The sequence below is a fragment of the Gallinula chloropus genome (assembly GCF_964237585.1).
Source record: "Gallinula chloropus genome assembly, chromosome: 11".
In the NCBI taxonomy this organism is placed as follows: domain Eukaryota; kingdom Metazoa; phylum Chordata; class Aves; order Gruiformes; family Rallidae; genus Gallinula; species Gallinula chloropus.
The window spans coordinates 20,775,474-20,792,100 of NC_140096.1; the positions used below are offsets into that span (position 1 = coordinate 20,775,474).

Sequence of the window (16,627 nt, forward strand, 5' to 3'; positions counted from 1 at the left end):
AAATACACCCCTCAAAGATCTTCGGCATTCAGCAAGGCAAAAGAAAGAGGGACTGTGAGGAAATGCTCTTTCATTCCTAACAGGATGCTGAGGTCCAAGATCTTACCAGGAACATTCAGGAAAAGAGTGATTTAAATAAGTAGGTAATTTTTTTTTCCAGTGAGTACTTTGTTGCCAATGGCAAGGGCTCAGGTGAGGCTACAGATGTTCCACTATGGTCATTTGCTCATGACACATCAATGACTGCTGTCATTTAAGCAAGTAAGTTCTGTTATTTAGGATGTAGAATTTTATCTGGCTGAGCAAACTAATCAGTCAAATTTTGTTTGCATAGATGTGGGAGAAGTTTCATAAGATTTATAGATGTAAGAGTGTAGTGTCCTCTCCACCTATGTTAGTAGGGTCAGTTGAGAGATGCTTGTATCAAAGGGATGATCCCAAAGACTGAGATGCAGGCTTTGCTTCCCTGGCAGAAGTGTGAAGATACTGGGTGAACTTGTGTCTTAGTCTGGCTGCAGGGAGGACTGCCTAGAATGTATTTCTGCCTGGTTGTTTAAAGTACAGAGATAGCATTGCAACCAACAGTATTTTCCCTGCTTTGAGGGAACTCTATATTGAGTATTTTGCCTTTTTGCAACCTTCAGTCAGCAAAACTCAAGATATGCTGCCTAGTAAGCTGGGCACTTGTTTAGTTTTTGTTTTATTACTATAGTTGCTTCCAGCCTGATCATTTTACAGAGTGTTTAGATGAGGTTCAGCTCTTCTAAATCATCAATATTTTAAGAGTAAGTCAGACACATTCGAATATTAAGGCCGGAGTTGTCTAAGCTTTTCAAAGGTGCAGATCAGATTGAGTTCCATTTGAGGATCACAGAAATGACCCATCCTTGGTACATGGCAAAACGGGACTAAAATGTAATACAGGTCTGTGCAGGGATCACCATTGTGCAACCAGACTATTTGTAAGTCAGTAGTGCCAACATGTTAGTAATGTGGTGTAGAGAAGGGATGTGGCACCAACAGACAAACTAGCCTGAGAAGCAGAACTTACAGAAGAATACATGTGCCTGTTGCCCTGGTGCATCCAAGGTGTGACCAGGAAAAGAGAGCTTGAAAGATCAGATTGGGGTCTGCATGAATTTTTCGTGTTGTCAGTATTTGTATTAATGATACTAAATTTCAGTGATGGTATTATGAACCTGTTTTGAGATGGTCTCATTGCTGTAATCATCTAGGAGGATGTTGACTCTTCTTGTAATATTTTATGGCTTTATCAATTTTTTGGGGGGTTGTCTGACAAGGTTTTGGTAGCAGGGGTCTTACAGGGGTGGCTCCTATGAGAAGGTGCCAGAAGTTTTCACCATGTCCAATAGAACCAATGCCAGGTGGCTCCAAGATGAACCCACTGCAGGCCGAGCCCATCAGCGATGGTGCCTCTGGGATAATGTACTTAAGAAGCAGGGGTTGGCAGGGGGAAGCCAAAACAAAAACAACCAAACAAATGGGGATCAGCTTTTGCAGCCAAAGAAAGGAGTGAGAAGATGTGAGAAACTGCAGACACCAAGGTCAGTGTGGAAGGTGGGCCAGAGGTGCTCCAGGCACTGGAGCAGAGATTCCCCTACAACCCATGGAGAAGACCACAGTGAGACAGGCTGTGCCCTTGCAGCCTGTGGAGGTTGATGATGGAGCAGAGATTTCTCTGCAGCCCATGGAGGACCCCACACTGGAGCAGGTGGGTGCCCACAGGAGGCTGTGACCCCATGGGAAACCTATGCTGGAGGAGCTCCTGGCAGGACTTGCAGCCTGTGCACAGAGGAGCCCAGGCTGGAGCAGGTTTGCTGGGGGGAAATTCTGACCCCATGGGGGACCCATGCTGGAGCAGTTCATGAAGAACTGAAGCCCATGGGAAGGACTCATGTTGGAGAATTTTGTGGAGGACTGTCTGCCATGTGAGGGACCCCACGCTGGAGCAGGGGAAGAGTATGAGGAGGAAGGATTGTCAGAGACAAGGTGTGATGAACTGACCATAGCCCCCAGACTCTGATTTGGTTGGTAATAAATTAATTTTCCCCAAGTTGAGCCTGTGTTGCCCTTGACAGTAATTGCTGGGTGATCTCCCTGTCCTTCCTTTACATCTCTTCCCTGCCCAGCTGAGGAGCACAGTGACAGAGCAGCCTCCAGCCAGGGTCAACCCAGCACCCAAATGAAGTAGTATAAACCAGCAACAGTATTAATGAAAGCCTCTTGGCATGGCTTCTTCAGGCTTGTGGTAAGTTATCAATCCTCTGGTCTTTCAGGATGGACCCAGTGCAGACTAGGAAAAGTACAAAAACAGAGATAGTTGCTGTGTCTGGCTCATTTTCATTGGGGTGAGTGAGATGAGATGCATCGATGAGAGTTCAGCACCTCCGTGGTGCTCAGGGATGAGCATCTCTTGTGAAGCATTCGCATGGTTTGTGTACTGTAGGGTGGGGAGTGGAGGAGCTCCGTGTGCAGGTTGGTCACTGCCACGCACAGAATAGGTACCATGATTTCCCCAGGCATTCCCCAGGCTGTGCCCAGAACTGCTGCTGCTCCCATGGCTGTGCTGAGGAGAAAGGAAAGTTCACATTGGAAGATAAAATGGTCCTTTTAGTTAAACAATCACACTGCTTATGTAACAGCTCTCCTAATGGTAACGTACAGCTGGAGCCTGGAACATGTTGTTGTTTACAGACAAACCACGGAATGGGGAGCAGTGCAGGATGTAGTAATGGCACTGAAGGCAGCAGGCAGAGAGAGGCTGGAGGCTGGGAGCAGTGACCGGGTGTTTGCAAAGATGTGATAGTGCTGCCTTCCTGAAGGCAGGAGGCTTGAACCACCCTTTTGTAAAGCAAGGGGAATGGGTTTTGTAAAGAGCCTTGGAGGACTGGCCTAAGGAGCCTTCGCAGGAAGGGCAAACCAGAGGGTAAGTCTGCAAGCAAGGACAGGAGAGGGACAGGGCCCCAGAGTGATTAGCTGGCACGGCACAGGCGGGCCCATGGGGAGGATCTCCCAGGAACTGGGAAGGGTACAGGGGATGGTGACTGTAAAGACTTGGTGTGACAAAGAGAGGCAGTGGGTAGAGAAGACAGAAATGATGAAGCTCTGGAACATGTTCATGCTAAGATTGCTGTAATTGTATTTTCATGCATAGAGGAAAGGCTGCTGAGTAACCTTGTTCTTCTCTTTCTTGAAATGGTAACCACTGACTAATATGCATGCAAAACCACCCACACAAACATCAGTTGCACAAAATCAGGAAAATTGCCTGAGATATTCAAGGTTTGACAAAGCAAGCTCTGACTCAGTGTTAGCTGAAACCAGGTGCAGTCAACCAGTGGCAGTCAACCAGTGGCATCTGCTCTCCAGCATGTCCCTTCTCAAAGATCTCTGAGACAATTCATTAGTTTTGTATATGCTATTAGCAATAAATAGAGCAATAGTTTTTTTAGTGACTTTTTTAGTGTTGTGAACCATTTTGTTTGATTTGGTGTGAAAAACAGACTTATGGACTGTTTTCTGTTGTTTACAGCAAGCTCAAGGTTCATACTTACACATGAATGATGAAACAAAGTTGTAAATATTCATTGCATAGTGGAATCATATTTTTTTTAAAAGCACATCTTTGTACACAAAGCATTTGTAAATCCCATTAGTGGTATTTATGTTCCCACATCAAAATTCCTTGTTTGCAGCCAGCCAAATATCTTAGGCTTAGATCTTCCTCCTACATGTAATGGAATCACAATGCTGTCACAGGCATCACAGGCGTTTTTTAAAACACAATGTTAAGGAAGACTGAGTTCATTGTGCTATACATATGTAAAGGCCTCCCTTTCAGTAGTCTCAGGGGAGAGAAGATGCCGGAAAGAATTCCCCACCAGTGTTCATATTAATTGTCACCACCTTTCATGGGATAGTGAGGTGCATTCGTACAGAGAAAAGCATTAAGAATTGAGGAGGCTGCGCTGGGAAAGTCAGGGCATTTGAGTGAGACGTAGGGAAGTCACATGGTGAAGGTAATAATCTAACTGCAATCTAGAAAATCGCACTCTTTCCTTGTTTGTGTCTGTAATGAGGTGATGATGCAGCTCCTCTGCCTTCAGACAGCCACTACAGATTTACAGCAGGCAACCAAAGATCAGACTGCAGCACAAGTTCTTTGTTACCAGTCTAGCCCTGTATAATTGGACTTAGGGAACATGTTGTTCCTCTGTAGCTCAGAGTCCTTTTAGTTTCAGGAGTGAAGGGACTGGTTATCACACAGCATAATTAATTAATTGTTGATCCTATATGTTTATGGTTGTGATGACATTCTGAGCTTCTGAAGTCCATCAGTGGATAAGAAAATGATTGGACTGAAAGTTTTGCCAATAAATTATCTGGACAGAAACACAGCTCACATGGATGCTTCTGTACAAAGAAACTCCACTGGAAATCACTGTGTGTGCTTGAAGTAGATGAGCTCTCTCCTTGAGTGGCCTCTGCCCAGATTTGAAACAATTAGAACTATGCAAAATTTTTAATTTCCTGAATCAAAATAGCGAGTTCACCAAATCCCCAGCTACGTACTATAATAAAGGGATACAAATCAATTTCTGAGGACTCCTGCATAGGATGGCATGGAGGAGATTTCTGTTGCCAGTTCCACCACCTTTTGCTTGGGAACTTGAGTAGTGTCTGCGGCTCAGACACGGCTGTTCACAAGAAATTAAATGCTCTTTGGTTGTATCATTTCCTACTGAGCAGTCTTTGGTCATTCTGTGCTGCTTCTCTCCTCTGTTGAGGCGGCTAAATGAGTTGGCATTACCTTAATGAAAGCGTTGAAAGTGTGGTTAATGCTGCTAGACTCCATATTTAAAAACATTTTTTGAAATCAAAGTGAATATCAGTAAAATATTCTCCTGTGGTTCGTGGCTCCAGTAGCCAGTACAATGACTTAGTTGGCATTCTTGTGCAGTGCTTGGATCTTTGCCAGTTAATGACCCATTGCTGCAGTCTGCACAGGCAAATTACCCCTTCTGTCTGGCTCTTCAAGCTGATGGACTTCTGCCCAAGTAATGGCTGCAGCTTCTTCTCAGCTGGCACGGACCCCAGCACGACCATAAACATCCCTGAGAGGATCATAATATGATATATTGGACAGATTCTGATACGCCTCACAGTAAAACACCACTGAGCAGTTCTGCTGAAGTCAGTGACTTTGGCAGTGGCTTAGCTGGCAGGAGAGACTGGTCCCGACACCGTTGCGTTCTCAAGAAGTGCAGCTCTTGCAGGCTGTTAACTGGTCTGTGTCCCTTCAGGTGATGCAGATTTTTTTGTGAACCTTTTGTCAAACACTCAGAATAGTTTTTGTTGGCTGTTCTGGTTTTAACTGGTTGCATTGTCTCTTCTCCCTACAGGATTTTCCATTCTTCAGGCAATTATGGAAGCCGCAGTACAGAACAACTGGCAAGTGACAGCCAGATCTGTAGGAAGCATAAAGGATGTTCAAGAGTTCAGAAGAATTATAGAGGAGATGGACAGGCGGCAAGAAAAAAGATACTTAATTGACTGTGAAGTAGACAGAATCAACACCATTTTGGAACAGGTATATGCTTTTGAGAAATTGTGGTCTCTCTGTGACAGGCATCGTTAATGCTTCCAGGACGGTCTGTTTCTAGAAATTAATTAAATATCCATTGAGATATGAGTCCCAATCACTAGCTGGTTACCTACTAAAATTGAAATGCCTCCGTGATGCTCATCGTTGGTGGCAGCACTTACATGTAACCTACCAGGAAATACCTCTGTGATTTTTTTTCCCAAATGTTAATAATGAATTATTTTTAAGTAGGTTAAGAACCTCAAACCTCAGCTGCCAGATTAACATTACTGGCACCAAGACTACTTGTAGGGATTGCAAGACGGGTGCGGTTTGTTAAGTGGAACATGCAACAAGAAATAAAAAGCCAGTGAGGTAGTTTTGAGTCATATTACAGAATTCCCAAATAGAAATATTGCTAATGAAGAATTCTGCTGGTAGTCCAAATGGCTCATTAGCACTTTTTGGGATGTAAAACCCTTCCCACTGCACAGCCAGTGCTGTTGACAGGCTTAAATTGTGGGTGACAGTGTAAACGCTTTTCCTGGGGAAGATGCATTTTTGGGTGACTGTTTTGCTATTGCTTTCCAAGTGTTTGCTTTGTCTCAGAGCCATCAGCACCCTTGGGCCACCCAAATCGCTTGTGCCGCTGGCTGTACTGTGCAGCGTGGTTAAAGAGGTGTAATAACAGATACACATCACAGGGACCAGAAGCAGGACAGATCCCTGCTGCCTGGGCTCACTGGAACCAAATCCATGCTACTTGTTTGAATATTCAAAGGCATATGGGAATTCACATACATTAAGACTGACACCCCCCCTCGGATTATTGCCACTTCATAAATTTAACTGTGGGTTTATAGTATGGAATAGATCAAAAGCGACATTTAAACTTCATGAAGCATTAGCATATCTCTTAGAAATGTTATATTGTAAACGAGTAGCAAAGTGACCTCACTGCCATAAACCTTAGGAGATGCAAAAGCTGTATTCACTGAGTTCTTCCTCAAAACACTCGGTTCCTGTCGGGCATTGGGGTGCAATCACTGAGGACCAGCCTGTGGGGACTGAATCGCTGCAGCCACGGCCAGATCCCATAGCTGCTGGCTACAGAGAGCACAGGAGGGAATGAGGTGCTCAGAAGCCAGTGCTGATCCATAACTGACAGCTGTAGTACGGTTGTGGTACTAATGCACAGCACTGCATTTTACACCGTATTTTTAGTCAGCATGGTGAGTGCTGTCTGCAGGGAAATTCACAGAGCAAAGCGTAAGAAACTTCTTTTTTCCTTTTTGCTTTTTCCCTTTCATTTCTTCATGGTCTTGCAAAAGATGCAGAACACCCTACCCACAGCCCACTCTTTGGAATATGATGCAGGAGAGCACTCCTGAGTCAAGCTTAAATAACCCTTTGGGCTCACTCTCAGCTGGGGAACAGGCCTTTTGTTTGATCTTCATAACTCCATTTACATTTTGTTCTCTCTTTTTCCCACATTGTGCAAGTAAGAGGAGAAAAAATTCTCAAACCTTTACAGTATCTAAAATGAAAGCTATATACTAGGCCAACCATACAGCAAAAAAAATGGTGAACTCTTTTCTTCTGTAAGCATTCTAAACTCAAGCCTAGTGAAGTTGTAATTTTCTTAGATGTCTGACCCAGCTGTCTGTCGATGTGGTTAGCATCAGTGTAACTGCAGATCTCGTACTGGGGCCTCTGGGTACCCCCAGACCCTACAGTGCACTCTACAGTACTTACACTTTTGCATAATTAGAGCCTTTCTGTTGTCATTATTGTATTGTGTATAGCCCATCTCTGTACTGTTAAATGGCTTCCACTTGATTATGCCCATTGTCCATCTTTTGAGCTTTATTTACACAAAATTGTGACATTTTCATGAAAACTTCATCCTGAACTATCTCAAATATTCCTAAAATACCTTAAAAAGTTTTTGCAGTTGGATTTTAGGATGGTATCCACCAGTTTTAGCCAATGTGTTGAACACTATCAGTCCATTTTTTGCAACCAAAGCCTACAGATATTTTCAGACATAAATACAGTGTCATATGTCACCCCATTGATGTAACATGACTATTTCTACTTGATTTAAGATGCTCGTGAGCAAAATTGTTTGAATTTGTATCAAAAATGGACTTAGAACTTTTTGTTTAGTGAATCAAGCAAACTACTCATACCTTCTGAGATAAATACTCACACAAATGACATCATCTTAGCAGTCTAACAAGAGGAGTTTGCTTATGCAGCAGTTTCTTATGAGTATTGTCCCATTCGTTTTACAGGGACCATTCACTTGGCAAAGAATTGCCTAAGCAGATCCCAGGCTGGTGCCTCTGATGCTAAAAATATTTTCTGACAACAATTTCCAGAATTATTTTATTTGATACACAATAGCAGTGACTGAAAGTTCTGCAGGGAAAGTCAGTAATGGTGAACCCCAGATTGATAGCTGAACAATTACTGATTTTAGGCTTTTCCTTCGGTCTCCTCTGCTTACCTTGTTAAAGTACTTTAAAAAATACGTGTGGTGCTTAAATTCACCCAGCCAGTTTGCTTAAGGGAGTGGTGAGTTGTCTTCTTTATAGCCAACTGTGTGTGCTGATAGCATACCATTGAGGGGAAAGATAACTCTGGATTTGCATATTTCAAACCTGACGTTTTATTACAGTTTAGAAAGTCAAATCAGTGTTTTGTGTGGAGTCTAGAAAGTCTGTTCAGCTGAGAGGCAGAAACATCTGAGCACGTTAACAGCATGCTGACTGCACAGCTGCAGGGGGCTTTGAAGAGCAGTTTCTCTGTGAGAGCAAAGGGAAGCCAAGACTACCTCTTAGGGCAGAGTGCTGATGGACAAACTGTCCCACAGCGGGTTGGTTTAAGCTGCCCCAGCCCAGTGGCTTTTCCATCCCTCTCCCTTTCTGGCTCCTGCAAGGGCATATCTTCAGAGGTCAGCTCTCCCATCACCTTCTGGGAGTGATGCCTCTCTCCAGAGAGGGGGCTTACTGCAGGGATGTGCAGCAACTGCCATTTCATTTTCTCAGGGACAACAGGAGCATTTGCCAGTGACCCTGAATTTTGGAAGCTTAAATAAAACCTATTCAAGAGCAAAAGGCATAGCAGAAATAAACAGACTGTGAAACACTAAACAGTCTACACACGTGCTGAGATTGCTATCAGACTTTTGGGCTCACAGCCAGGCCATTCAGCAAGCTTGTCACTTCTCTGCTCCAGAAACCACACATCACGGCTTTGTGTTAGTGCCTGAATTAAATAAGAGTGACCTCTTCTCCTGTGTAGGGCTGGTCAGTGTATGCAGGTCTCTTCCTTCAATGCTTTTTGCAGCTGGTTCAAACCAGGGTATACTTCTCTTCCAAAAGTGTCGGCATGTCTAAAGACAGTTATGTTTCTGAGGGTTTTCTTCAGAGATTCCAGGTCCTGCTGGAATATTCTGTACCTTCTTCCAGCGACACGCAGGCATGCGAGTTAGTGACCTTGAGTAATCCATATGCCTTTAGCATCTGGCACATGTGTATGTCCCTATGTTTCCAAGATCTGAAGCCTGTCATATGAAGTATTTCTCTTCTCAGAGCTGACTGGTACCCAGGAAAGGTTCCCTCCCAGCTGTCTCCACCTGGTATGTAAATGTGAACTGTGGGAAAGAGGGCACCTCAGCTCCTGCTCTGCCTAGGTAACATGCTTTGTGCCAGGTTTCGCTCTGCAGCGCATCTGGTTTTAGTCCCCTTCTAGATAATCTTGTGATGGGCCCCATATTGTGTCCTAGAGGTGGGTGCCAGTACCCTGCCCAAATCACCTCTGGCCCTGTCTTCAGCTGCAGAGTAAGGGGAAGCAGAGAGATTAATGGTACCATCTGTTTGTTCACTTGCCCTATAGTTCTTTAACCATTGAGCATGTGGATCCATATCCCTCCTTGTGCAACAAAGCTATATCCAATTTAATCTGGTGGCCTCTCAAGTATACCGACAGCAACACTTATGTCATGCAAAATTCATAAGCTCCCCACACTTCTTGTCCCCTGATACGAAAATATTCCGGAATGACTTCACAGATAGATATAAAATTTGGTCTCATAAACAGAAGAACGTTTTTCTGCTGAGAACGAAGCTTTAGCCTGTTCAACCATGTATTGAGACACACGTTTTTGAGTTAAGAAATATGTTTTTCTTATTCCCAGGATAACAAGCTGTATTTCAGACTAGAGTGGCTTTATGTCCATTTAGAAGAAAATCTCCTGAGGGAAAATAAGGAGGAAGAAATTCCATTCAGGATCAAAATGGTGAAACTTCACAAAAGACCTGTTTATTCCAGAGACTGCATGCTTTTATCAAAAGGACACTATCTCCAAACATAGTCGTAAAGGTTAGGCTCCAAGGCAATTTCTGCGGTGAGTGGAGGCATCTCACAGAGCAGAAGCAATATTACAGTAGAGAATACAGTCCCCAAAATTTTACAGTGGCAGTCAGAGTGTCAAAGAAGACTTGAAATAAAGCGTCCGTAGGATTAAGAAGGGTAATCTGATTGACTGAACTCTGTCCAGTGTAAGCACTGACAGTGACTTGATCTTTGAGTCTGAAACTTGGAGATTGGGAAGGTGGTCCGCAGGTTTTCAGTACAGCCTCAGCTGCATCCCTCTGCAGAGCTGTTCAGATCTCAGAGCAGTGTGCTCGCTGCACAACAGCTTTCACATTTGGGGTGTCATAAGAAGAAACACAAACCTGCCGTGTTCTGTTGACCAGAAGGCATTTAAACCAACAGTAATAAGGAAAAAGGCACGGGAAAAATCAACACCACTTTCATGTAAGCCTCCTGGTTTATGTGTTACAATAGAAGCCGTCTGGTGTGGGTTTGCCTGTGTTCTCTGTAGCAATTAAAATATAACAACTGCCTATAAACACAGTGGGATGCTTGAAGGAGGAACAGAGAGCTATGGGTAGCTTCAGCTTCTGCTGAAGAGTATCTGATACCTACAGTGTTGTGTAACATCACTCAGAAACTAGTACAGTTCATTTTTACGTTTCCAGTGAACTAGATACTTAAAATTCAGGACACTTCTTCTTCAGGTGCCCGTGAGTATTGTTGAAACCAGGATCTAAAGCAGAAAGAAAGGTCGCTTCTTTCCCTTCGCATCCAGAGAGTTTCAGCAGCTCGCAGGTCTGTATGGGCATGTGGGGAGGAAAGGAGAATTACTTAGGTCAGTCACCCTCAGGACCATACCCAGTGGAAGGAGGGTAAGTGAAAAACAGGCATATGTCAAAAGCGATGGCGGTATCTGCCTTAGAGGGCCTGTGCCTGTCAGCTGTAAAACTAATCACAGGCTGGAGATGCTGAAGTGGAGAGAAGTCACATCTCAGGTTAATCTGCCCCACATGCCACACATCTCACACATACCTGAGGAGAGCGTTTCTAGCTTGTAAATAGTGATGTCTCTCCAAAGGCGTCATCCAGACTGCATAAAGCAAGGCAGGTTCCAAGTGACAGGAATTTAACAGGGTATTAGTCATCCTGCGGAATGGCTGATGAAACAGCACACAAGGCTTAGAAGTGTTCAGAAGACACTAAGGCACAGTTTTAAATGTATCTGGTCAGTAATAATTAATACAAAATACCTCACCATAAATGTGCAAGCTGCTCTACGGAGAAGACTGCTGCCAAACAACTCAGGTTCCTTATGCCAGAGGCACGTGAACCTGAAGCCACCATTAGAGTTTCTGGGTTTCTGTGGTAGTAGCAATTCCTCATTTTATGTTTTATGAGAATTCTTAAATGCACACACCAGTGCACACACATGCTTGTGATATTTTTGCATATTTTTACCACGACAGCTGTAGTATGCTTTCATGCACTTGCAGGATGTTATATGGCAACCTCTGCATTGCCACTAAACATACTGAGAACCAAAATCTTTTCTCAGTAACCCTGCTGCAAGTATAGAATCAACCATTATCCTGAACAATATCCTGGAGATAGTATTTAAATTGATACCATCGTGCTCATATAGATTGTATTTGCTTTGAGCTTCAGTTAATAGGTAGCTGTAAAAGCCCAATTTGCCGCATAGTTCCCCTTTCTTTGCAGCTCTTCAGCACGCAGAATTCATATGTGTGCGTGTGTGTCCCCTTAGAAAGCCCTCGGAGGGTCACACTCATTACTTAGCCTGTGTCCACATTGTATGAGCTGCTTCTGCAGCTGGCACTAGTTGTTACCCTTGTTGACAGTCTCAGAAGAGTAGAGCCTGAGGGCTGTTTGAGCTAGCCTCTCACTCCTGCAGCTGATGTACTTTGGAAGCAGATGTACACACTGATGCCTCTCATGCCGTACCTGGACTGTAGGGAGAGGATTTGGTCTTTCATTAGCTGTACCAGTGTCTTTGAAAACCAACACGCACAAGAAGTCTGTATTTGAGGGAAAGGGAGAGCTGGCTATAATTTGCTCAGTGTGTGATCTCCTGAGTTTTGTCCCACTCTATTTGTCCATCTCCCCATCCCTAATAGCTCTTTCTTTTTTACCTCTTCTAAGCCCTTGACTGATTTTTAAATCCCTCACTCAGGCGTCTCTTCCAGGTTTTAAAAATCACTGTTGTATAGAAGTTGCTTTGTTACAGTCCTAGCATTTAATGTGGTTCTTTCTTCTCCATATAAAAGATAAACCCTTTCATCTTTGCAGACATTACCTTAATTTCTGCATCTGTCTCTCAAATAGTTTAATGCTTGAAACTCTGCTTCTAACCAAAGGCTTTCCTTAATTAGTTTCCAAGGCAACCATCTTGGCAACAATTCAGATGAACCAACTGCAGGGAGAGGAAGGAAACACACTATCAAAATGAATAGTAATAGCACAATACCACTGTGCAAACAGGCGTTGTACATCACCAGAGACAGCGTGATCGTTCTGGTGTCTCATAAGTTCACTTACCAGGGAAGAAGTCCTTACTTGGTGAAAGAAAAGCTGCATAAGAGCGTCTGTCTCTTTTTCACAGCTGACTAAGCAAGGATTAGTGGCTTTGGTGCGATGTGAATCATGTGTCTGGGGGAGGTAGAGACCCACGGGTGCTTTTCAGGGCCCCCATGCACCACGATGTTCCCAAGTGCGTTTCGTAGAGGATTATTACACTGGAGTGGAAATAGCAGGATTTTCAGAGAGGGGACTGACCACTGGCTTTTATAGCTCAAGTGCTGCCGGTGCAATAAATAAGACACTCACACCTGATAGCTAAAACCATGCAGGGGCAGGGCCCTAAGTGTGATCCAGAGCTATGGTGCATTTGCTCTGGGCTACAGATGGGTTTGGATCTGGCCAGAATATGGCAAAATACTATCCTGGTGCTTGTGGTTATACAGCCATACACAATTCCTGTCACTTACCCCACCTTCACACCAGTGTGATTCCCCTGGCCTCTGTGGAGCAGGTTAAAACTACCAGGGGTAGCCTGGGCTGAATTTATAAAGCATTAGGCCCTAGAAGTCATCAACTAAACCTCAAATACAAACTCACCCTGCAGTATTCAAGCAATAAGATGGGATAGAGCATAACAATTTTAGAGGAAGTCAGTGTTCCCAGGCTTTGAAAAAGTCCATGTTACCAAACTGAATTTGTGTCACACCATGGGCATGCATGTGTAGGTCTGACGGCCTGGGAGAATGCATGTAAAGAATCAGAGAGGAGAAATAGTGCTTTAACTTTATTACCTCATATGAGTAAAACGACCTCCCCTGCTGTATAGACTAAGTCTAGTAAAACTAAATTAACTCTTCATAATCTCTTTTGGTTCATGGCTCATGCACCAAGCTATATAGGAAATATTGCATAGTGCTGTTTATAGTGAAGCAGAATAAACCTTTCAGACTCCTTCAAAGCACTGAAAAGAGCAAGTTGAATGCAGTTCTGGGCACAGTAAAATTACGTTTATAACAAAAAGTGTAAGAAAAAGTAACCTTGTTTTTCCTAGAGGAGGTTGTTTTCTTAATTTCATAGGGCATTTAAAAAGGAAAAGAAACACTCAAAAGGGGAAAAAAAAAAAGAATGGCTACCATTCAGTATTTTTCAGTCTGCTTGAAGGCAGTGCTCTGCAGTACAAAACCCCTTCCAAAAAAAAGGTCTCATGTGAGCTTTGGGACTGAATTACTGCGACACTTCTGGGTTATATCCAAATAATAGTTTGAAATGATCCTGACATGCAGTAATGGTTTATATAAGCAGAATTCTGTTTCCAAGGACTCTTGTTCAATTCCAGGGACTAATAGTGGGATTTTACTCTGACATGTTGATGGGAGGTGTGGAGAAAATGGGCAATTTATATATTTTTAAAAGGTAAACTATGTGCCTCAGTTTACCTCATTTCTTCCTCTCTTCCTGCAAAGGATATACATCCTTTTATATTGGAACTGCTAAGACTGAAAGAGTTTCATTTTCCCAATAGAATCCAAGAAGAAGAAATGAGCTTTGGTTATCTGTGACTGCAAGAAACTTACTTTTAAGAACATTAAACATATGGTTTCACAGTATTGAAAACCAATAAAAGCAGAGGTAGATACAGTGTCCTGTGTCACCCGATGCAAAGATCACAAGACACGCTGGTTAATGATGTGGAGATACCTTCAAAGTGCATGACAGTGCTGAAGCATTTGTGATTACTGCAGGTCTGGACAAGTAAGAATAAATGCAAGCTTACTAGTATTAATTGCCTTTGTGAAAATGACTTTAGGTGCTGTGACACAGTGCAGGACAGTTGCCTGGAGGTCAGTTTTGATCATGCTGATTTTGATATACCTGTCTAGGCCTACAGTAAGAGCATCAACAACTGCCAAGAAGTAAGGAGCTGGCATAAGTAAAGGTAACAGATGTGAAGTTGGGAATGAGGATGTTACTGTGGTGGAACCATGTTAGATGGGATAGGAGCTGGTTGCATTTTATATTGAAGGAAATTCAACCATGGATGTTGCTTGGGAAATCAACTCTAGTAGTACAGCCATGTACACTCGTTTGTTAAACATTTCTGAGGTAAGAAGAATTGACTAAGGGATACTGGTGTCTTTTCAAAAGGTGGCTGTGTCAGTGAAAAGCATGTGATGGCTACAGAGAAGCTTACCCATCTGAGCAGTGAACATAAATTCCTGTTCTCTTGGGTTCTCTAGAGTATCAGAGAAGAGAAATCAGCAGTACTTATTCGTTCTCAGGTTGGCAAAACCTCATGTCTCTTCTCAGGGATAATGAACTGAGTCTTAAACAGCAGAAGATGTATTTCCACGGCGTCTTGACTGATGAATGAGAGTGGTCCTTTGGCAGGGGGAGATGCAAGATAGAGTAGTATTTCAGAATATATCAGAAACAGTAGGAGGACAGAATATAGCCAGGATCTTTCTCTTGGTCAGCTAATATGAATTTTGTTTTCGTTGGACTCTTTGGAAGATCCATGTAGAGAAACAGAAGTTACTGAGTCCCAAATACGCTACCAAATCAATTGTCTTCCAAAAAGTTATTCAAGCTTTGATGATGACAGTGCATCAAAAAGCTTCAGACCTAAGGAATTTTTGACCATCATGTCATAGATTTGTGTCAGATGAGAGAACATAACCCAAATTCCATGATGTAACAGTTGTTGATCTGGTGGTGTCTAACCTGAGAAGGGTTATAGCCCACAAAGAGGGGAAAGACAGAACTCTGAACCAGAAGATCTAGAAGATCAAAACAATGAGGAATTCTGACAGCACAGAAGGCTTATTGTACTTTGAAATTTCCTGTACACATTTGTATTTTGGTTTTTTGTGACTTCTGAAGCCCCTATGTCAAATTTCAGTTAAGTTTTGAACTTAAAATTTCACAGAGGCTTGAGAAAGTCCTGAAACCTCTGTGAAATTGTCTTGGATGTAAAATCATTCCATTATGAATATTTTTCAAGAGTGGATATTTCTCAAAGAATATGCTAGAACTGCATAGACAGTTAAAATATGATCTCCTTCCTAAAATGGCCTATTTGCAGAAATCACTGTGACAGAGTAACAAATATTTAAGTCGTTTACTTCCCATAAATACAACAGCAAAAAATTCCTCCAGAACACAACAGGATTTTTCTTTGATTAATCTCATTCAAGAAGCTAAAGAATTCACTAATTAATAAGTTCTACTACATATCTCTTGGAGGAAGCTCTGGGAGCAAGTACCATCTTTTCAGAATATCTTGGCAATTTTGAGTATCCATTCCATATGCTACAAATCATTTCTGTTACGATTGTAACAACCCCCCATATCTGATCTTGGTTTTAGTGAAATAGCTTCAAGTGCTGAAGGGTAGCTTAAGTCTTGATTGGTTTTGACGTGAAGGTCTTTGTATTGAAGGACATGACTTGTGAAAAGAGATGCAGTCCTGAGAGATATAACACTGTTCTCATCTGTCTAAACAAATATGAGATTTTGCTATAAAGTTAAGTTTATTTAATTAATTTTATTCAGCTTAAAAGTAAATAATTGTGATTGTGACGAGGGACCATAAAACTCTTCGTCTTGAAGTCCTCCAAAGTCTGATGTTTTGCAGTAGATTATGTCCTTTAACAATGAGTGTGCCAACCAATTAGCTAATCTGACAATATTGCTAAGTCATGCTAAGGAAAGTGAATTTAAGAAAATTGTTTCAGAAAATTGACCAAAAACTTTGTCATCACAGTGAAAGAAATTAGGAGAAAGTATCGTGCCCTCAGAACTGATGTTGTGGTTTGTAATTCTTTTCCTAAGTCATTTCTAATGTAACCTTTTATGCACAAATTAAATGCATGTTCCACTACGCAATCTTCCATCACCAAATGTCAGATTAGTTATGGGAGAAGAAAGTTTAGCCATCTGGAGGGAGAATGAAGTACAATACAGCTTTCAGATGTTGCGTTTAATTACTCTCCAAGGAGTAACATGCGCTCCCATCAACCATCTTGAGATGGTCTAAAAATAAAGTTTCACTCTTAATGTGACTGTCGTCAAGGAGAGAGGTGAGGGAGAGAACAGGAC

General features: G+C 42.6%; 1 protein-coding gene across 1 annotated transcript in view; it reads left to right on the forward strand.

Annotated features, from left to right (window-relative positions):
- Positions 1-16,627, forward strand: part of GRIA3 (glutamate ionotropic receptor AMPA type subunit 3) — a gene marked incomplete at its 5' end in the record, with an annotated part of 152,214 nt that overhangs the window by 62,254 nt on the left and 73,333 nt on the right. Inside the window, one exon of the mRNA XM_084269010.1 lies at positions 5,424-5,611. Coding sequence (XP_084125136.1) covers positions 5,424-5,611 — 188 coding nt within the window. The remainder of the gene's footprint in view (positions 1-5,423; positions 5,612-16,627) is intronic.